We start from the raw sequence: 18,433 nt of genomic DNA on the forward strand, positions 1-18,433 counted from the left end.
AAAATGCAAGTTGGCGTATATAGTGAGGTGGCCACCATAACTAAGTACACAAATTTACACAGAACAAAAACTATCAAAACAATATTGGGTAGTTTAATAAATAAATATGAGTGAGAGTACAGGCGATATTTAATTCATAGTAAATACACATGCCTACTAGGGATGTCATAAAATATCAATAAATCGATTATTAATCGGCACGTTATTTTATCGATATATTTTGAGGCATTGATATATATTAAAATTAGCCTACATTTAAATTAGAAGCCCAATTGCCATGCTTTCACTCGGCTTGGCCTCTGTCTAACAGTCTGGCATAATAGCATTTGAAGACAACAAGAGGACGATATACCATTTACTCGGCCGGTCGTGTTTGTGGACACGATCACACACACACAGGACGAGCTGAAGTGGAGCAGATGGCAGTTTTTAGGTTAGTGAAACTGGTGTAACTGTGCAATGTGTATTATGCAATTTATCTGTATGTAGCCATTAATAGGTCTTTCATTCTAGCTGTCAAACCACAAAAATACATACTTGTAACTGATGGGCATAAACCCACCTTTGCTGGACCAGACAGGACTGGAAAAAGTGCTCTTCACTGACGAGTCATGGTTTTGTCTCACCAGGGGTGATGGTCGGACTCAAAGGAATGAGCGTTACACAGAGGCCTGTACTCTGGAGCGGGATTGATTTGGAGGTGGAGGGTCTGTCATGGTCTGAGGCAGTGTGTCACAGCATTATTGGACTGAGCTTGTTGTCATTGCAGCCAATCTCAACGCTGTGCGTTACAGAGAAGACATCCTCCTCCTTCATGTGGTACCCTTCCTGCAGGCTCATCCTGACATGACCCTCCAGCATGACAATGTCACCAGCTATACTGCTCATTCTGTGCATGATTTCCTGCAAGACAGGAATGTCAGTGTTCTGCCATGGCCAGCGAAGAGCCCGGATCTCAATCCCATTGAGCAGGTCTGGGACCTGTTGTATCGGAGTGTGAGGGGGTCATTCCCCCCAGAGATGTCTGGGAACTTGCAAGTGCCTTGGTGGAAGAGTGGGGTCACGTCTCACAGCAAGAACTGGCAAATCTGGAGCAGTCCATGAGGAGGAGATGCACTACAATACATAATGCAGCTGGTGGCCACACCAGATACTGACTGATACTTTTGATTTGGACCCACCCTTGTTCAGGGACACTTTATTCCATTTCTGTTAGTCCCATGTTTGTGAAACTTGTTCAGTTTATGTCTTAGTTGTTGTATCTTTTTATGTTCATACAAATATTTACATGTTAAATTTGCTGAAAATAAAAGCAGTTGAAAGTATGAGGACGTTTCTTTTTTTGCTGAGTTTATATCGATAATCATCAGGAAAATGTTATGATAATCGATGCGTAAAAAAGGCATCGATCCCAAGCCTCTCTTCAGTCACCACTACACCACTGGTTTTACTGTTGTGTACCTTGGAGTCAGTTTGTCATTTTCACAACCTACAAAGTTAAGATGGAGCGTTCACTAGGAAAGTTTCAATTTGTTAGTTTATATTTTAACAACAGTTTGGAGCAATACTCTGCTGGGTGCGTGCATCAGCACATGAGTGCTTTTCAAGCTCTTCCAGACAAAACCTGATTTGGGCAATGTTTCTCATAAGCATTGTAAGCCTAAGCAGATTGTAGAAAACATTGGTGCTAATGGTCACTATGATCAACTTAAGCAAGCGATGCTTTTGAGAAATGCAGCCCTGGTTGACATCCACCGTGCGGCTCAGGGACGCTCGGCGTTCAATTGAATGACGCACAAACGCACCATTCATTGCTTTTATATATTCCCTTAAAATTCACTTAGTTGGCCATTTAAATGTGACCGGAATTTGAAGTGCACAATTATCTCAAATAACCGCGATCAGATGATTATTTAATAATCACGACAGGCCTATACCCAGGTAAACAACAGTACAACTTTTGGGCCGCACACACGAAAGAGTCTTTGCATCGAAAGAAAAAAACAAGACATAGCACATACCATGCGCATGCAGGTGTCAAGACACTTTTTAAAATTTTAAGTTCTTTTTAACTTGACTTGGAATGGAAAAAAAATATGACACTGGAGAAAAAAAAGTGAGGCACAGCTCAACGGTCAAAAATGTCCGTCTTGCGCATTTACACAGAAACAAGTGAAAAATAGCGCAGATAGACACAAATATGTGTTTGGTGTGATCGGACCCTTAGACTGCAACAGTATGAATTTTTTTATTCTGATTAGTTGATACAGTATACATTTTAAGGGTGTTGATTAATTGTCTAAAACTGTGCAGCTACGAAGAAGTTTAAGATTTGTTGACAGTATTAGAAAAGCAGATACTTAATTGGTGGCGTAACAAAATAGTTATAATATAATATATATAGACCATTTGAGGGATGTTGTGGCGTTATGGCCTTTGGCATGCATTAAATATTCAATAACTCAGTGGTCCATCGTCAATTATTCCTCAGTTATTATGTCTCTATGTAATATTTGATCGTGATCAATCAATCTCAGCGTTCACATATTTTTGTATAATGATACATAAGCTGTATATTTTACCAGGCAAACAATTTCCTACATGGTTGGGCTTATCATTTGTATCACTCTGCAACCTTTTATTTTATTTTTCAAAAATAATTAAATAATTTTAACTCAAATCAATATTTCATGTCCATGTATTTATTATTTTGCGAGTAGCCATGTAATAAGTCGGATAACATACCGTGAGTCAGTCATTATCCCCTACATATTGATTTGACTGTACTTCCACCCCTCACAGTCACTTTTTCATTTGTGTTCAATTAAATGTGGGCTCTACTCTGACTAAAGTCTAAACAGGCTTTGCAGAAAACAGTTTCAGTAGCTCTGAAAGGAGAAAAACCTCTGCAGAATTGCCTTGTACGAGTCGGCAGCTGCGCCATTGATTGGTTGCACAAGCGGGACCTGCCCTGGTTCAAACTGTATGTCTTTACAATGTAATCACAGATACTTTGACTCGCTGGTAAAAAGATGTTTCTTACACATGTCTGCTCAGTTCAGCAGGCTACGTGCTCTGTTCTTAGCTAAATCGATCTCTTTTTAGATGCTCGGTTAGCTAAGTGAGTGTTGGCATTCCAGGGCCAGCAATTATGTGGGCCGAGCTCTTATCCGATGAAGACAACAAAAAGATGTTCTGACACTCCCTCCCTCAGCTGCATGAGAGAGAGGAGAGGTTCTGACTGACAAGAATACACCTCACCTTATCAGCTCACATCTCTCATTGTCAATAATGTCTGTGGCTCACACACACATTACCTGAAGTATTTACCACAGAGATGAAATGGGGAGGGAGGGCAGGGGGGGTTGGAATCAAGATCTGTTTCTAATCAATCATCGAAAATCATTGTCATACTTCACCGCTCTTTGAACTGGGCTCGCAGTGAGGGGCACTACAGTGAGGCGACGAGTGACGGAGAATGTTTAAACAGGAAAAGCAGCGAGTGAGGAGTGTATTAAGATTTGATGGACAGTAAGGAAAACCAATTAGACTAGAAAGTGCTTAGAGGAGAATATATGAAAGCTATATTTTGTCTGTGAATAAAACAAATAGGCTGGTTGTATTCTACTCTTTAAGAGTATTCCAACGACTTATAGCACATGGCTATATGATTAGATTGATGTTTTTGCCAATTACAATAATAAGTCAAGTGCAAAATGATTTGTAAATGGTCAAAACGGAAGACTTCTGATTGTTATTGAAAAGTTCAAATCACTTGTTCAGTTTTGGTCATAATGCCTACATGCACTATAAAGTACAGCTTCTAAGCTTTAAAACGATACTGATTTTATTTTGGCTAGGACAGTACGTTATTAATATTTTGAGAATTTCTTTTCTCGCTGGGAGATCCGAGCTTAAAGGATTTATGCTTACTGCTTAATTAAAGTGATTTAAAATGGACAGAAATGAGACAATTGTTGACATAAGTAAAACTACATAAAATTAGCTACAGTACGACAGTATGTTGCAGTTATTTTTTTGCCTTTGATTTAAAGGAAATTTCGATATAGACAGGAAAGTGGGGTATGGACTCGAACGTTAATGAGGCACAATCCAGGCAAGCCACTGTGCAATGGCTATGACATCATGAAGAATGTTTAAATTCATAATTAAATCTCTGATTTCTGATTGTAGCCATTGATGTCTTTGATTTCATGTTTAGTGATGTTTAATGAAAGGAGTGTAAATTGATATTTAATACACTTAAAATTAGACTTTTATTCAAATATGCAATAAGTGATTCAAAAGTAAACCAATTAGTTTACCTGAATAGTGTGATGTAAAATATTACAAAGTTGTGTGACTTGTAATCAGTTCCAGATTACATTTCAGCAGCAATCTACCAAACATTGCAAGTAAATTCTCCCCAGGATTCCTCACTATCTATTCCAGACACAAATCGTGAAACCCTGCAACTCATCAGTAAGTTTATGAAAAACATCTGACCGGGAGACTACTCATAAATACTGCATTCTGACAGCAATAAGAACCTTTGGAGAGCTACTGAGGCCATATCAAATCCGGGATATTTGAACTAAGAATGCATGTGTGTGTGTGTGTGTGTGTGTGCGTGTGGGGCAGGGCCGTTGAGGGCCTCTTCTCATCTGTACCAGCAGGGCCTGAGCTAATCCCTGTCCTGAGGCCCCAGAGAGACATCACCCTCTGCCAGCCGCCTGGCCGTCTCCCTGCTGCTTCAGGAAATGAGCTCCGCAGCAGCAGCCAAGTGGAGACTGGCAGACTCAAGGCCAGCGAGGAGAGTCTCTGTCTGGGCTGCAGGGACACAGTTCCCCCCTTCCTCTCCCCGGAGGTACAAGGCCATGACCCCAACAATGCTAAAGTATTTCAGCTGCATTCTGCATGAGCTGGGCCAGAATAACAAAGGAGATGGGAAGAGGAGGTGTGGACAAGAAAAAGGCTAAAATGATAAAAGTTTTAGAGATTATGTGTGTGTGTGTAATTGAAAAAAGAGAAGGTGTGTTTGTAAGAGAGGTAGAAAGAAGAAGGGATAACAGTTAGATAAAGGAATACTCTAACAAACATTTATGTGCAGACTGAGTTTACATTAGTTCCTGTTCCTGTCAATGACACCAAATGGCATTAGTTCTTGTATGTCTCATACATGTTCAATGCACATACTGCATGAATATGCGCATACGTATACATTTTTCAGTGAATAGTGACTTTAATTTAACAAATAAAAAAAAGCTATTGTATGGCTTCAGAAGATTTGGAATATAGCACACAATTCATAATGACTACTTTTACTCTACTAAATAAAGTAAATAAAGAGAATTATCATTTTTGGATGAACTATGCCTTTAAAAAACTAAAGCTCCTCTTCAACACACAGTCAATGTATCAAAATCATTAAACTAGAACAAACTAAATAAAATTTCATACACCAATTATGCTTACATAATTAATAAGCTGACAATGTGTAGGTCATGTAAACGGGGTTAGGTCATAAATAGTTTAGGCAAAATCGATCCATGCATGAAGAATTTATCCCATTACAAATATTAATTGTTCATGTAAACATCTTTAACAGTGTTCTTATCTGCTTATCCAATGTGTGCAAGTTGTGGGCATACCGTTTATGTTTTGACATCAAAAGCATTTGACATCTGATTTTTTTAATAAGCTGATTGATAATTATCAGCATATTGATTTGCATGTAAACGTGCTCTGAGCAAGCCTTCTGCATTTGGCCTTATGTTGCTGTAGAACAGCAGGACAGAGTGTCGAAACAGTTGATTATGAGTCCCATCAAATGATCAATGATTTCATTAATAAGACAGATCATACAGCTATCATGACAATGACATCAGTGTGAAAAATGATCCTGCAGCACATTTACTAAACCCTCTATCCCAGGAATACCGGAATTACCCCCCACACACACACACACATCAGCACACTCATTCAATAATTCCCTGTTTGTATAACACTGAACAGAGAGGGCGGGGGGACAAGTAGAACGGGACAAAAAAATGAAAGAAGCGTCAGGATGAACGGTCTTGGAGAGGTAGAGAGACAGGAAGAGGAAAGGAGAAAATCCATTTTGAGGCCCCATTTTCAATTAGGCTCCACAAGCTGTTATCACAGGTGTCGCAGAATAGGGCCGAGCGAGTGTGAGTGGCTGCTATCCGCCTTCTGAAATGAACCCTTATCTGCGCGGCACAAAGATGGGCCGGGACAGACTATCTGTAAATTACTTTCCGGCCGCGCTGCTAACAGGAACTTTATTTCTGTCAGATGACATTCGCCTCTATGTGCTGGTGATTATTTAAATGCCAGCCTTAAAAGAGGGACGTCACCTCTGCCTCTCTCGCTTTCTGTTTGCGTGGCTGCTCCTTTTATCCTTTTCATGAGCCCTTTTTTCTGTATAGTGCTTTAAAGGCTTTAAAGGCTTTTTTCTCAAAATACGACCAAACTAATTTTTGGTCTTAAAAAAACATTACTACACTAAATCAGCAAAAACAAACAAATAAAATAACCTCTTTGCTTTTTAACTGTTGTGTTATGTTCGCTTGTACTAACACCTTTTGTGTTTCCGGTCAAAAATGACCAGCCCACTAAGATTGTTAATAAATCTCTTATCCCAAGATACTGCAAGGCTAAGGATTTTTTCTACTGGCCCGATTGGGCCAGTGCTTCAGATTTTTACTGGCCCTGCCAAAATTTTCACTGGCCCCAACACAAAAATTATAAATAGCTGTTTTTACCATCATGGCTTTAAAAATGTGTCTGAAGATAAATCTTTTTTACATATATCATGTTTTTAAGACAATGTCCCCCCAAACTGAATCATATTTATAATTTGCAAGATATGATTTATGCCTTATGTAATCCCATATAAGCCCTTTACAGATATAAATTCATAAATACGTCACATTAACCTCAGCCGTCCTGCCATTTCCACATGTGTTTTTAAGCAAAGAGTTCTGTTGTGCAGATGATGGGATTTCGGTCACTTGTTTAGTCATACTGTCATGCAGCTTTTGGCCATGTGTAATGTATTCACACAAAGGATCAAAGATTTAATCACTGAGTTAAAGATGTGATTATTGGCTGGATGTAATAAACATATGAATCCTTGAGAAGAAACTTCCAAATCGCTTGTGATGTGTAATATACATTAGGGGGATATTAGGCCTAATCTTTGAATTAAGAATGTCTGATTTCATGTTATATACACAATCTAAAGACCAACACATCCTGATTCACAAAGCACAAAAACTAAAATACCTGTACAGTCCAGAAATGAGACATACAACTGGTGTTTTATGAGGATGATATGAAGTAGACTGTTTTGAAAATTCAACTTCACCCTGCAGCTAAACAGATCTGATAATAATATTCTAATAGCCATAGTGATCTTGCTTCTTTTCATATAAAACGCCATTATCATATCGAATTAATGATTACATTTTGAAACTAACCTAATTAAATGTATACTTACATTTTGGATACTGAGCAGCTTGTGATTTCCAGACACGTGTATAACTGGGGTTTAACAAAGTTCATTACGTCTCATTCGCGCTTCATCTCTAAAATTAATGAGAGAAAATGTTGCACGGAGAGAGATGATGAAGAGACATTATGCACGGAGAGACATGGTTTTTCAGTCCTATAGAATGAAACTGTGTGGATTACTGCTTTTCACCAACATGTAAAAATTGAAAAAGGGGGGATTTCGCGCACTGTGAAAACGGAATGTGCAGGCATACTTAAAATGTTGCGTAAGACAAACAATCCCGCTACAAAAGCAGTAATCTACAGTGGGATTTTTTTCCTTCTATTTCTACACATTGGTAATAGCTGCTGCTAAGACAAGCCACATCAACTACTTACTGGGGTACCTCAGGGATCAGTGCTTGGGCCACTTCTCTTCTCTATATACACAACATCACTGGGACCATCATTCCAGCACATGGTTTCTCATACCACTGCTACGCCGATGACACACAACGCTACTTGTCTTTCCAGCTCAACGACACCACCGTGACTGCTCAAATCTCTGCCTGCCTGGCAGACATCTTGGCTTAGATGAAGGAACGCCACCTGCAAATCAAAGCTGAACTCCTGGTCTTTCCAGCCAACCCTGCTGTTGAACACAACATCACCGTGCAGCTGGGTTCGACTACAGCTTTCAAAACAGTCAGAAATCTAGGGGTAACCATTGATAACAAACTAAATTTCATGGGCCACATCTCAAAGACCGCAAGAATATGTAGATGTACACTCTACAATATCAGGAAGATAAGACCCTTTCTATCTGAACATGCCACACGACACTTGTCATAACTAGACTGGACTACTGTAACGCTCTCATTGCAGGCCTTCTTGCATGTGCTATTAGACCTCTGCAAATGATCCAGAATCCAGCAGCACGTCTGGTCTTTAATGAACCAAAGAGAGCTCATGTTACACCACTCCTTGTCTCTCTCCACTGGCTGCCGGTTGATGTACGTATCAAATTCAAGGCTCTGATGCTGGCATACAGAACAGCCACTGGGTCTGCTCCAACATACCAAAAATTATTTCTGCAGAGCTACACGCCCACTAGAAGCCCGCGGTCGGGCTAAGGAACGTCGCCTTGTTGTACCAACAAAAAGAGGCACCAAAACACTTTCTCAGACTTTCAGCTTCATCATACCATGTTGTTGGAATGACCTTCCCATTTCCATCCGTGATGCAGACTCATTCGCTGTCTTCAAAAAACGATTTAAAACGCATCTTTTCCAAGAGCACTTAACTAGTCCCTAACAAAAAAAATAAAAAATAAACAAAAAAAAAATTCCACTTGTATATGTTTTGTATACTATTCTGATGCTAGTGAAACTTTGTAATATGGCACTTTTGTACCACTGTTTTCCTCTTTTGTAAGTCACTTTGGATAAAAGCGTCTGCCAAATGAATAAATGTAAATGTAAATGTAAGACACTTGGAAAAGAGTGAGGACAGTGCTAGGAGAGTGCACTCCGTGTCTGCACGATCTTGTGTGTGCACGCGACTGTGCCTTGGCGCATCCTGTATATTATGTGCTCACGCATCTTTGCGAGCTAAATAGCATCGCGGTCACTTGTCGGTTAGAATACTTCGTTCGCTCAGTGTAATTGTTGTGCTTTCTCACTTGTTGTTTTCTTGCACTAATGTTATAAATGCAATACTGGCCCAATTGGGCAAGTGATAGTTCTAGCAACTGGCCCGAAGCTCTCTCACACTGGCCCCGGGCCATCGGGCGGTCCTTATTGTCGACTGCTGTACTGCATTCGATATATAAGTGTACTAAATTATTGGGATGCTACGGAACTCTTCTGTATTTTGTAGTCTAATCCATTCATTTCTAATGACCGGTCACTTTAGAAAGGGAACACCACAAGTGTAACGATGTGAGAGAAAAAAAACAATAAAATATAATGAAGTTATCAAAGTGTGTGTGTGTGTTCAGATTCCACGTGTGAACAAAGTCATTACATTTTATTCCAAATGTACAAAATAAACTAGTTTTCAGAAAGAAAAAAATAAGTTAATTGGTCAGTTTTGACCGGAACACAATATACAGGTAATGGTTAAAAATGATAAAAATAATATTAATTGTGTCATCATTTATTCACCCTCATGTTGTTCCAAACCTAAATTGCTAATTTCTCCCAAGTATTTCTTGGTCATTTTTTTCTCTCTAGTAGCAAAATGAAATAAAAAGTACCAGACTTATATTCTTGCATGCATTATATTCCAAGTCTTCCGAAAACATTCAAAGCTTTGCATGATAAAAATACTCCATAATGTAGTTAGTTCACTGATAACCTTTCCCTCTGCTAAAGCTCTGAAGTGACTACAAATGTTGTATGGATAACATAAATGGCACAAGAAAAGCCACAGGTTCTTGTGTTTCTTTTGACCAAAAAGTGACATCAATGTCATCATATTTGATTTGATAGCAACAGCGGAGTGGAAGATTTTCAGTGAATAATGACTTCAATTTCTGTCTGTTCGTTATATGAATCTATGGTATACAGCATACAGGTCGGATGGACTACTTTTATGATACTTTTGTGGAGTTTTTTTTTTTATTTGTCATTTTAGAGCTTGACAGTCCCCTTTCATTTTGATTATATGGAAAAGAGTGTCCAGGATATTCCTAAAAAATAACACCTTTTTTGTTTCACCCCAGATATTATACAGGTTTAGAACCACATGAGAGTGAGTAAATGATAACAGTTTTCATTTTGGGTCAACTATTCCTGTAAGGTCCGAAACTTCGAGAAATATGCTGACAATCCAAACTCTCCTCCCTCCTTTATTCTCCTCTGTCTCTCCCTCCGTTGCTTATGTGTCCTTCCTTTATGTTAATTTCATCACTGTGGCATCCATGAAAAAGTACAACAAACCAACAATCCTGAAACTCTTTGCACACTCATTCTCTCTCTCCCTCTGTCCCACTGTCCTCTCTGAATGGCAGGTGCCTTTCGCCCCTTTCTCCTTTTTAATTAACAAATTATCCCATGACGACCGGGTTTATTCAGCCGAAGTGCACGAACATCTCTCTCTCTCTTTCTTTCTCTTTCTTTCTCTTTCTTTCTCTCCCTCTCATGGTCCAGGCAGCAACAATAGAATCAGGGGACTTTGTGGTCCACCTGCCTATCAAATGATTTGAGTTGAGGAGAAGGGAAGCCCCCTCCCTTCAACCCTTCCAAAGAGGACCAATCAGGCCATTGTGGTGGCACAGTTGGTTCCTTTGAGCTGTCAGGCCGGGGGAGCGGGTCCGCAGATGAATGCTGTGCAGGCCTGTGCCAGTCTTTAGCTAACCATGTGGGAATGCTCCCCACCAAGCCAGCACAATTACACATCGCGGCTAAACTTTTTCATAAACTTCTATGCTCTACGGCAAAAGAAAGCAGAAAGGAAGAAAAGTATTTGTATAAAAGGACAAGGAAATGGGAAAAGAGAAATGTTCTTGTACTTTTGGGTGTTAGTAACCCTAAAAAAACAGTTTACTGGTCTTGGCTGGTTTAACCTGGCCAAGCTGGTCTTCAACTGGTCTCCAAGTCTGACCACCTTAGCTGTGGCCAAACTTTCTGCCAGTTTATTTTACCCAAGCATTGGCTTGAAATACATTTTATTTTCAAATAAAATGCTACAGTGATCTTTTTCCAAGTGAAATCAAACTTTCTTATCAAACACCTGTATTCCTTTGCTACCTTACAAGCTACTCTTTCTCAAAATCATTCATGTTGGCAAGTTTTTATTTTATTTTATTTCATTTTTTTTTTCAACTCTGCACCACTACCACATTCTCGCTGTATTATTTGGTGTTTCCCCTTCTGCACATTGCTGGGACGTGCCTTGACTGATCTAGGATCATTTTCAGTGTTTATCTCAAAGTTAAAAGTTTAATACTGCACCAACTTTGGCTGATCCCAGGTCTGTCAAAGAGGCGGGACAATCGAACCGCTACCACAGTTGGGCTGCTCACAATTGCCTTTTGTTAGTGTCGAGGGGGCGGCCTGGGCGACATGGGTTAAAGTTGATGGGGGTTCAGGTTACATCAGATAAGAGGTTATGAGTATTGGGAGACCAAGAGAATGCAGGGTAATTATAACCACACCAGGAATGTGTAAGCTATCTTATGGCTGTGGTAAGACCCTTCGGGGAGCAGGCCTGGGGTCTGTTGTGATGGATAGCTCATTTTGGTTCTGTTGAGAGCTTGCGGTCAGAGTTGCTTACTGGAATCAGAGCTTAAGAAAATGCTGAAAAAGTTTGCTCCATTGGTATGTCAATTTAGAAGATTTTTCATTAACATTTTGCCTTCTACAAACAGTTTGCTCTGCCCACAGAAAAGAAAAATCACAAATAAGATCTCTTTTGGAATATTCCAGGTTCAGTAAACGTTGAGCTCAAACAGCACATTTGTGGCATAATAGTGATTACAATCAAAAAAAGAAGCAAACATCATGGATACAGTGAGGCACTTACAATGGAAGTGAATGTGGCCAATTGTTCGAAGGTTTAAATGCAGAAATGTGCAGCTTATGATTTTATAAAACCAATTCTTCCATTTATTTCTTCCATTTCTTCCATTTAAACTTGTGTATTATTTGAGCTGTAAAGTTGTTTAAATCGTCGATTTAGGTTTTACATCATTGTCAATATGGCAACAAAGTTGAAAGATTGGATATAACTTTACACAGAAAAGGTTGTAAGCAATTGTATTACTCTAAAATCATGTTAACAGGCATATTGTTTGGTTTGTGGCTACAATTTTGAAATAGTGAGTATTTAAATTTTTTATGTTTGGCCCCATTCACTTCCATTGTAATTGCCTCACTGTAGCCCAGATTGTCCTTTTAAAAAAAAAAAAAAAAAAAAAGGAAGAAACAAGTCTAAATACATTTTTGTGGTAATCAACATTACGCCACAAATTGATTGAGCTTAATTTACACCTGGAATTATTCCGCCTAGAGAGAAATGAGATTTAAAAAAACTAAATATTATCTATATCAGAAATTTTCTCTTCTAAATGACTTTTCTAATGACAAAACATACCTCCATAATCTCACATGTGTCTCCTCTACACTGGTTAAATCTATATTAAACAACTTGCAGCTGTGGTTGCCAGAAATTCACTGTAAAAAAAAACGTAACCACATTTCAGACTTTACGGGATGTCATGTTAATGTCTGTATATTTTATGGCACATTATCGTCATTTATATTATTAAATGATAAACTTGATATTAAACTTCTAAAACTGTAAAAATCTGCTTTTAACTTTATAATGTATTGTTAATTACCATAGTAACTACAGAATGGCACATGATGACATCAATAGTGGCTCTTCCAGGAGCATTGACCAATAAACATGTAGAGACACAGTGCTCAGTGTCACTCACACAAACACTAAACACCATCAGGGTAACACATGTGAGATTTAAATAATGCAGTAAACATTAACTAAATTACATCAAATATAACACAGAACACCCCAGTGTATGTAACTGATATTAAAAGATGAAACATAACTATTCCCATCAAATATAATGAAATGAAATGGGTCAAGGAGAGAATTCTGGGAACACCTGATTATTGTTTTTACTGTCATTTTAACAATAATTTACCATAAAAAGTACATGTACTCTCTTGTTAAACATGATATACATTTTTACCATTAATTATATGGGGAAATCAGCCTTTTTACATCTAAAAAATTAAGTTTGTACAAAATTGTTAATAAAACTAAATGTATTGCCTTTTAAAATATATAAAAGATTTGTACTGTATATTTTAAGGTAACTACATGTTTACCAATTATGGGGGTTTTTTTGTAGCATTTTTACAGTCTTTTACTGTTAAAATGATGGACATTTTTTACAGTGTAGAGTTTCAGAAGATAATAATGTCTCACTTTGTGCTCAAGTCTGCGCTATCTGAGCTATGCTACCCACATCATTTTTATACCTCTATGCATACTCTTACTGGATGTCAACAATTGTCTCATCTTTATTCATCCCAAGACAGTTTAGAAGAAATATCTGAGACAAAGTTGACATTTCAATTAAACATCACAGCTCCATTAAGACTCCTGACCTATGAATGAACAACCTCTGAGCAATAATTAAAGTGCCAGATGACCTCTGACAGCTGATATAATCCTTCACATCTTGGATCTGCACATTAGGAACGTTAAAACACATTACAGATGAAAGATTTGTCATGCTCTACTATTTCATAAACAGTTTGCATGGAATATAAAACTTGAGTCCCATGGTGTTATGAGGGTGATGTATTCATTTAAAAGTGAACCCCTGGGTTTCTCCCCTGAGTGTAGGACTGCAATCCTGGCCAGATGATCGCTGCAGCAAACTTTCCAAGACAAACCTTATGTTGTTCAGAGGAGTAATTACCCTTGCATTACAGAGAAAAATCCACAATCAGCAAGCCAAATTACATCCATGCTTTTTCCACAACAGTAAAAGCTCTATCCCCCATCTCTGTCCCCCACCTGTAATTAATGGAAGAGAGCTGGCCATCTGGGAATGAATAACAGTGAAAGAGAGAGAAGGAGAGGAAGCTCATAAGAGCAATTAACGATGCCCTCCTCCACAAAAAAAAAAAAAGAAATTTCTTTTTTTGACTTCCTGCCATATCACCAGAGGCTCTCATATGGAGTGGTACAAAAATCCCACCACTCATCAACCAAGACACACACTCAAACACACACGTACACAAATACATTTGTGTGACTTGGTGGGAAAGGAGAGTGCTTTATACAACTGTGCTGGAAACTCCTGGTTTAAACAATTTGAAGTTGGAAGCTGAATATTCTAGCTGGTCCATGCTGGTCCATGTTGGTATTTTATGATCATTAGCTGGCCTAAGCTGGTTTAGAAGGTTGATCAGTTGGACTACAAGAAACAGACCTGGTTTCAACCTGGTTGGCTATCTTGTTCAAGCTGGTAGACAACCTTAGACCAGCAAAAACCAGCTAACAGAAAACATGTGTCATGTAGAGGTATTTCAGTCTATAGGACTCCATAGGAATATCAAACAAATTAAATAGATAGAATGGAGGAAGAATAGAAGTTAGAATAAGTGTAAAGGTTTCAAAAGTAATTGGAGGAAGGACAGAAGTTTGGAGAAGTTTAAAGGTTTAAAAAGTAATAAGAAAAAGAAGACGAAACATAAGGTGAAACTGTACCATTGGAGGTAGTACTGGAGGCCACGGCCTTCTCGCTGATGTCTGTGCGGGTGGATGTGCTCTTGGTAGCTACGATGGTCTCCACCCTTTTCTTCTTCTCTGCTGCAGAACTGGTCTGGGACTGGGTTTCCATGACAAATGCGCATTCCTCAGTACCACATCAAGACAAAATACCTGCAGGTTTAAGGAAGAGGTAAAAGGTCAGAAAAATCAAGGTGAGTCTTGGAAATAACTTCTTAAATCCAGTAAACGCTGGAATATGAGATGACTCGGTAGAAATACGCACAACATTCACATTTAAAAAAGTTACATATTTTCCACATAGATGTTTGAAAGTTAAACATTTAAAAGAAAAGAAAAAATATATAGCTATAATTGATAGAAATGTTTAGTCTGTGTCGGCTGTATTTGAATGATCTCACAACATTTTGAATTGTTTTCTAAGTCTCTGACAGGAGTAGGTTACATGGGAAATATACTAGAGGTAGCTGTCTGGGACTTACAACACAGCTATTCAACTTCAGAGTGCTTGAATCTCCAGAGGAGGGGTGTAACCATGTTAAATGGGGGTTGGGCAGACATACACAGTTAGCTTTGTTTGTTTAGGGACTTTTTTCCTTAACCACTCGAGTGTGTGTTCATTTTCAGTGAGACAGAACATCTGCTAACAATCCTGGTTGGGACATCCATGCAATTATCAAGCGTTCTGATTTTTTTATTTTGTTTTGTTCTTGCAAGGAAATTTGACTTTGAATTTGTTAATGGAGATTAGTTTGTTAGTAACTGTTTGGTTAGTAACTGTTGTACCATTGAAACTTGGCAATCTGTGTCACAAAGAAGAAAAGTTTCCCAGAAGTCAATCTACAAAAAGTCTGTCTGTGGACCAAAGGTAAATGAAAAAAGAGTGGACAGAAGAAAAGAGAGATCGGGACATACACATTCCAGTGGACAAGCAAAAACGGTGAGCCTATGTCCACTCAAGCATAGCTGACATGTCTTTTGTGTGCTCTATGGGGCGGCTAGCCATTCAACTGCACCAATTAAGACTGGGACCTTTTCACCCATAATCCCACTGACCTGGCCTATGCCACCTTATCACACAGGTGTTCAGAAATCCAAATTCTCCATGCTTCTACACCCAACTCCTCTCCCTTTCAACAACACTCTTTTTCTCTCTCTCTCTGTTTCATACTTTTATCCTGTGTTCATCTATCTTTTACACATATCCAACAAAAACAGTAGATGCAAAATTTAAAATTGTAAAAGCATAACCACCAAATTATTGGTATTGGCAGATACAACATAATCTCTAAATTATGTGATATTGGTATTGGCACACAAATTTCATATCGGTGCATCCCTACTCTCCATTTTAAAACAAATTCTGTCTAGATGAGAAACAAATTAGATCTCATTTGTGATTTTTCTTTCCTATGGGATTCAAGTTATTTGCTCATTAGATGAGAATATTTTGTCTTTTTTTTTACCCTATGAGACTATTACATAAAGGTGTACTTTATAGCGTGTAGGTCAATAACACAGTGTTAAGTAGTGCTGGCATGAAAATAACAGATGATAAGCTTATGACCTTCATGTACGTGCCAGGATGTTAAATCCTGGTATCTAAACATCCTGAATTGAAGAACCAAACAATAGAATGCATTAAAACCACCGTTTCGTGACAGTTGTTTCCCAAAATAAATGTAAATTCTCATATTAATGTGTATTCCTTGCACTAGACAGAGTCCCACACCCAATTAGTGGTGGGAAAGAGAAAGGGTGTTTCTTTCTGTGTTCTGGCCCATAATCCTTTCTCACAAAAAGAGATGCGATTAACCAGGTTTAAAATACCACAATTCATCCTTTTCCAAAGGAAAAGAAAATCTTATTTAAAGTACATTAAGCAAATCAATTTAACATAAATTATACGCTCTGCTTACAAAAGCTAAGAGTTGAAAGTCAGCTGTGAATGGTACATCAAAGTCACAACTGAAATACTCTCAGACTCAGCTTGGTAAAATTTGAATAACTTCAGGTGTTCGTCTTCACCTTGACATCATGTAAACATAATTTCCTTCCAGAGGTTTTAAAACTAGCACACTTCCCATAAACCAAAGTCGGTTTCTAAACTGTGGGATTTAGGATTGGATTCATTGTCTCTGGTGAGCAGGTGAGCCTATTAGAGTTTTAATTTAAGGGTCAAAAGAACATATTTTGGGTTTAGTGGGAATGTGAAGCAGGGTTTGTTTAAAATGGGGTACTGATTGTTTTGTTAGAAAAAATTCCAGGGTAAAGATTAAGTCACAGTCGAAAGTTTGACATAAGAGTATGACTTAATTATAGGGTTCAGAGACTGTAGTTTAAGTTCAAGGTTGAAATTTATTTAGTGGAATTGAGATTTTGGTTTTTGAAATAATGGGCTCGGGTGTAAAACTTTAGGGTTTAGGGGTAAATATCACTACAGAGCTGTACTGTTTCTCCTTCAGAAGACATTCCACTTAAAGCAGTTCCTTCACCATCATTACTGATGAGATGCTGGTCAACTTCTGGATCAACTGATCAACTTCTGGACTTATGGTGTGAGTACGCTGTTCGCGTTTGGCTGCCGCTTCACATCGAAGCTTGTTTGTCTTGAGCTGAGGTGTCTCACCCGGCATCCCTGACACCACCAGCCAGCAGCGGTGTCTCGCCAGGCCTCCCTGATTCTAGCGTGGCCTAGCATGATTGCTGCAGATGGTGAGGCATGATTTCTGAGGATGGTGAGGCGTGATTGCTGCGGAGGGTGTGGCTGCATTCTCTGATGGTCATTCGGCATTTGGTGACCTGGACTTTGTGCTTTTTTCAGCTCTGTGGCGTGGGAGATGCGGCAGGTCGATGGGGGTTGCTTGGTGCCCCCACACAACGAGGGACTACTCTGGTCATGTAATTTTTTACTCAATGGCTCATGTTGTTTGTACTGTTTGTCGGACATGTGCAAATCCACATTTTTACTCCGAACTATACATTTGACTTCTGGTTCTTTGTGTTGCGCTTGTAAATTTGCCTTGCTTTGTGTATGGTGTATTGTTTTATTTTGAAGTGTTTATGTTTGTTGATCCTTGTAAAGCACTTTGAGCTTTGGAAAATATCAATTAAACGTTATTATTATTATTATTATTATTATTACGTTATAACATATGGAGAGGGCAGGATAAATTATGTGAGGAACATGTGAATTGATTAAAAGAATTTGCAGATTGAGTTGAGTTTTTATGATGTAGAGCCCCTGATAAGACTTATAAGGAAGGTAAAAGGAGTTTGGATTGGGGGGGGTTCAGTTTATAAAATATGCATTTTGCGCAAATAAGCAAATACGCTTTTGGTGCCACTCTGTGGACATTTTACCCAGAAAAGCAACACTTACCGCTTTGGGCAATGTTTTGAATTTAGGTATGCAAAAGTCAAAACCTTCTTTTTCCGATTTTACTGTGAGATCAGTCTGTAGCTAAACACCAACTTCTTAAAGACTTCTAAAAGACAATGTGTAAATATGTAATAAAGTGATAAATACTAAAAGTACTGTTGATGGACCAACTGATTCTGATCCTAACAGAATGCGCTTGCTCACCTTTTGCTACCTTTACCTCCTCAGGTGAACATGACTTCTGTTCACAAGCATCTATTTGGCCTC

At 38.6% G+C, this 18,433-nt stretch overlaps 1 protein-coding gene across 1 annotated transcript in view; it reads right to left on the bottom strand.

Annotated features, from left to right (window-relative positions):
• Nucleotides 1-18,433, bottom strand: part of LOC127634650 (transcriptional activator GLI3-like) — a 166,799-nt gene that overhangs the window by 124,071 nt on the left and 24,295 nt on the right. The window contains exon 2 of the mRNA XM_052114284.1: nt 14,764-14,937. Within this exon, the coding sequence (XP_051970244.1) occupies nt 14,764-14,896 (133 nt within the window). The 5' untranslated portion in view covers nt 14,897-14,937. The remainder of the gene's footprint in view (nt 1-14,763; nt 14,938-18,433) is intronic.

Source organism: Xyrauchen texanus, chromosome 41 (genome assembly GCF_025860055.1).
Source record: "Xyrauchen texanus isolate HMW12.3.18 chromosome 41, RBS_HiC_50CHRs, whole genome shotgun sequence".
NCBI classification, from domain to species: domain Eukaryota; kingdom Metazoa; phylum Chordata; class Actinopteri; order Cypriniformes; family Catostomidae; genus Xyrauchen; species Xyrauchen texanus.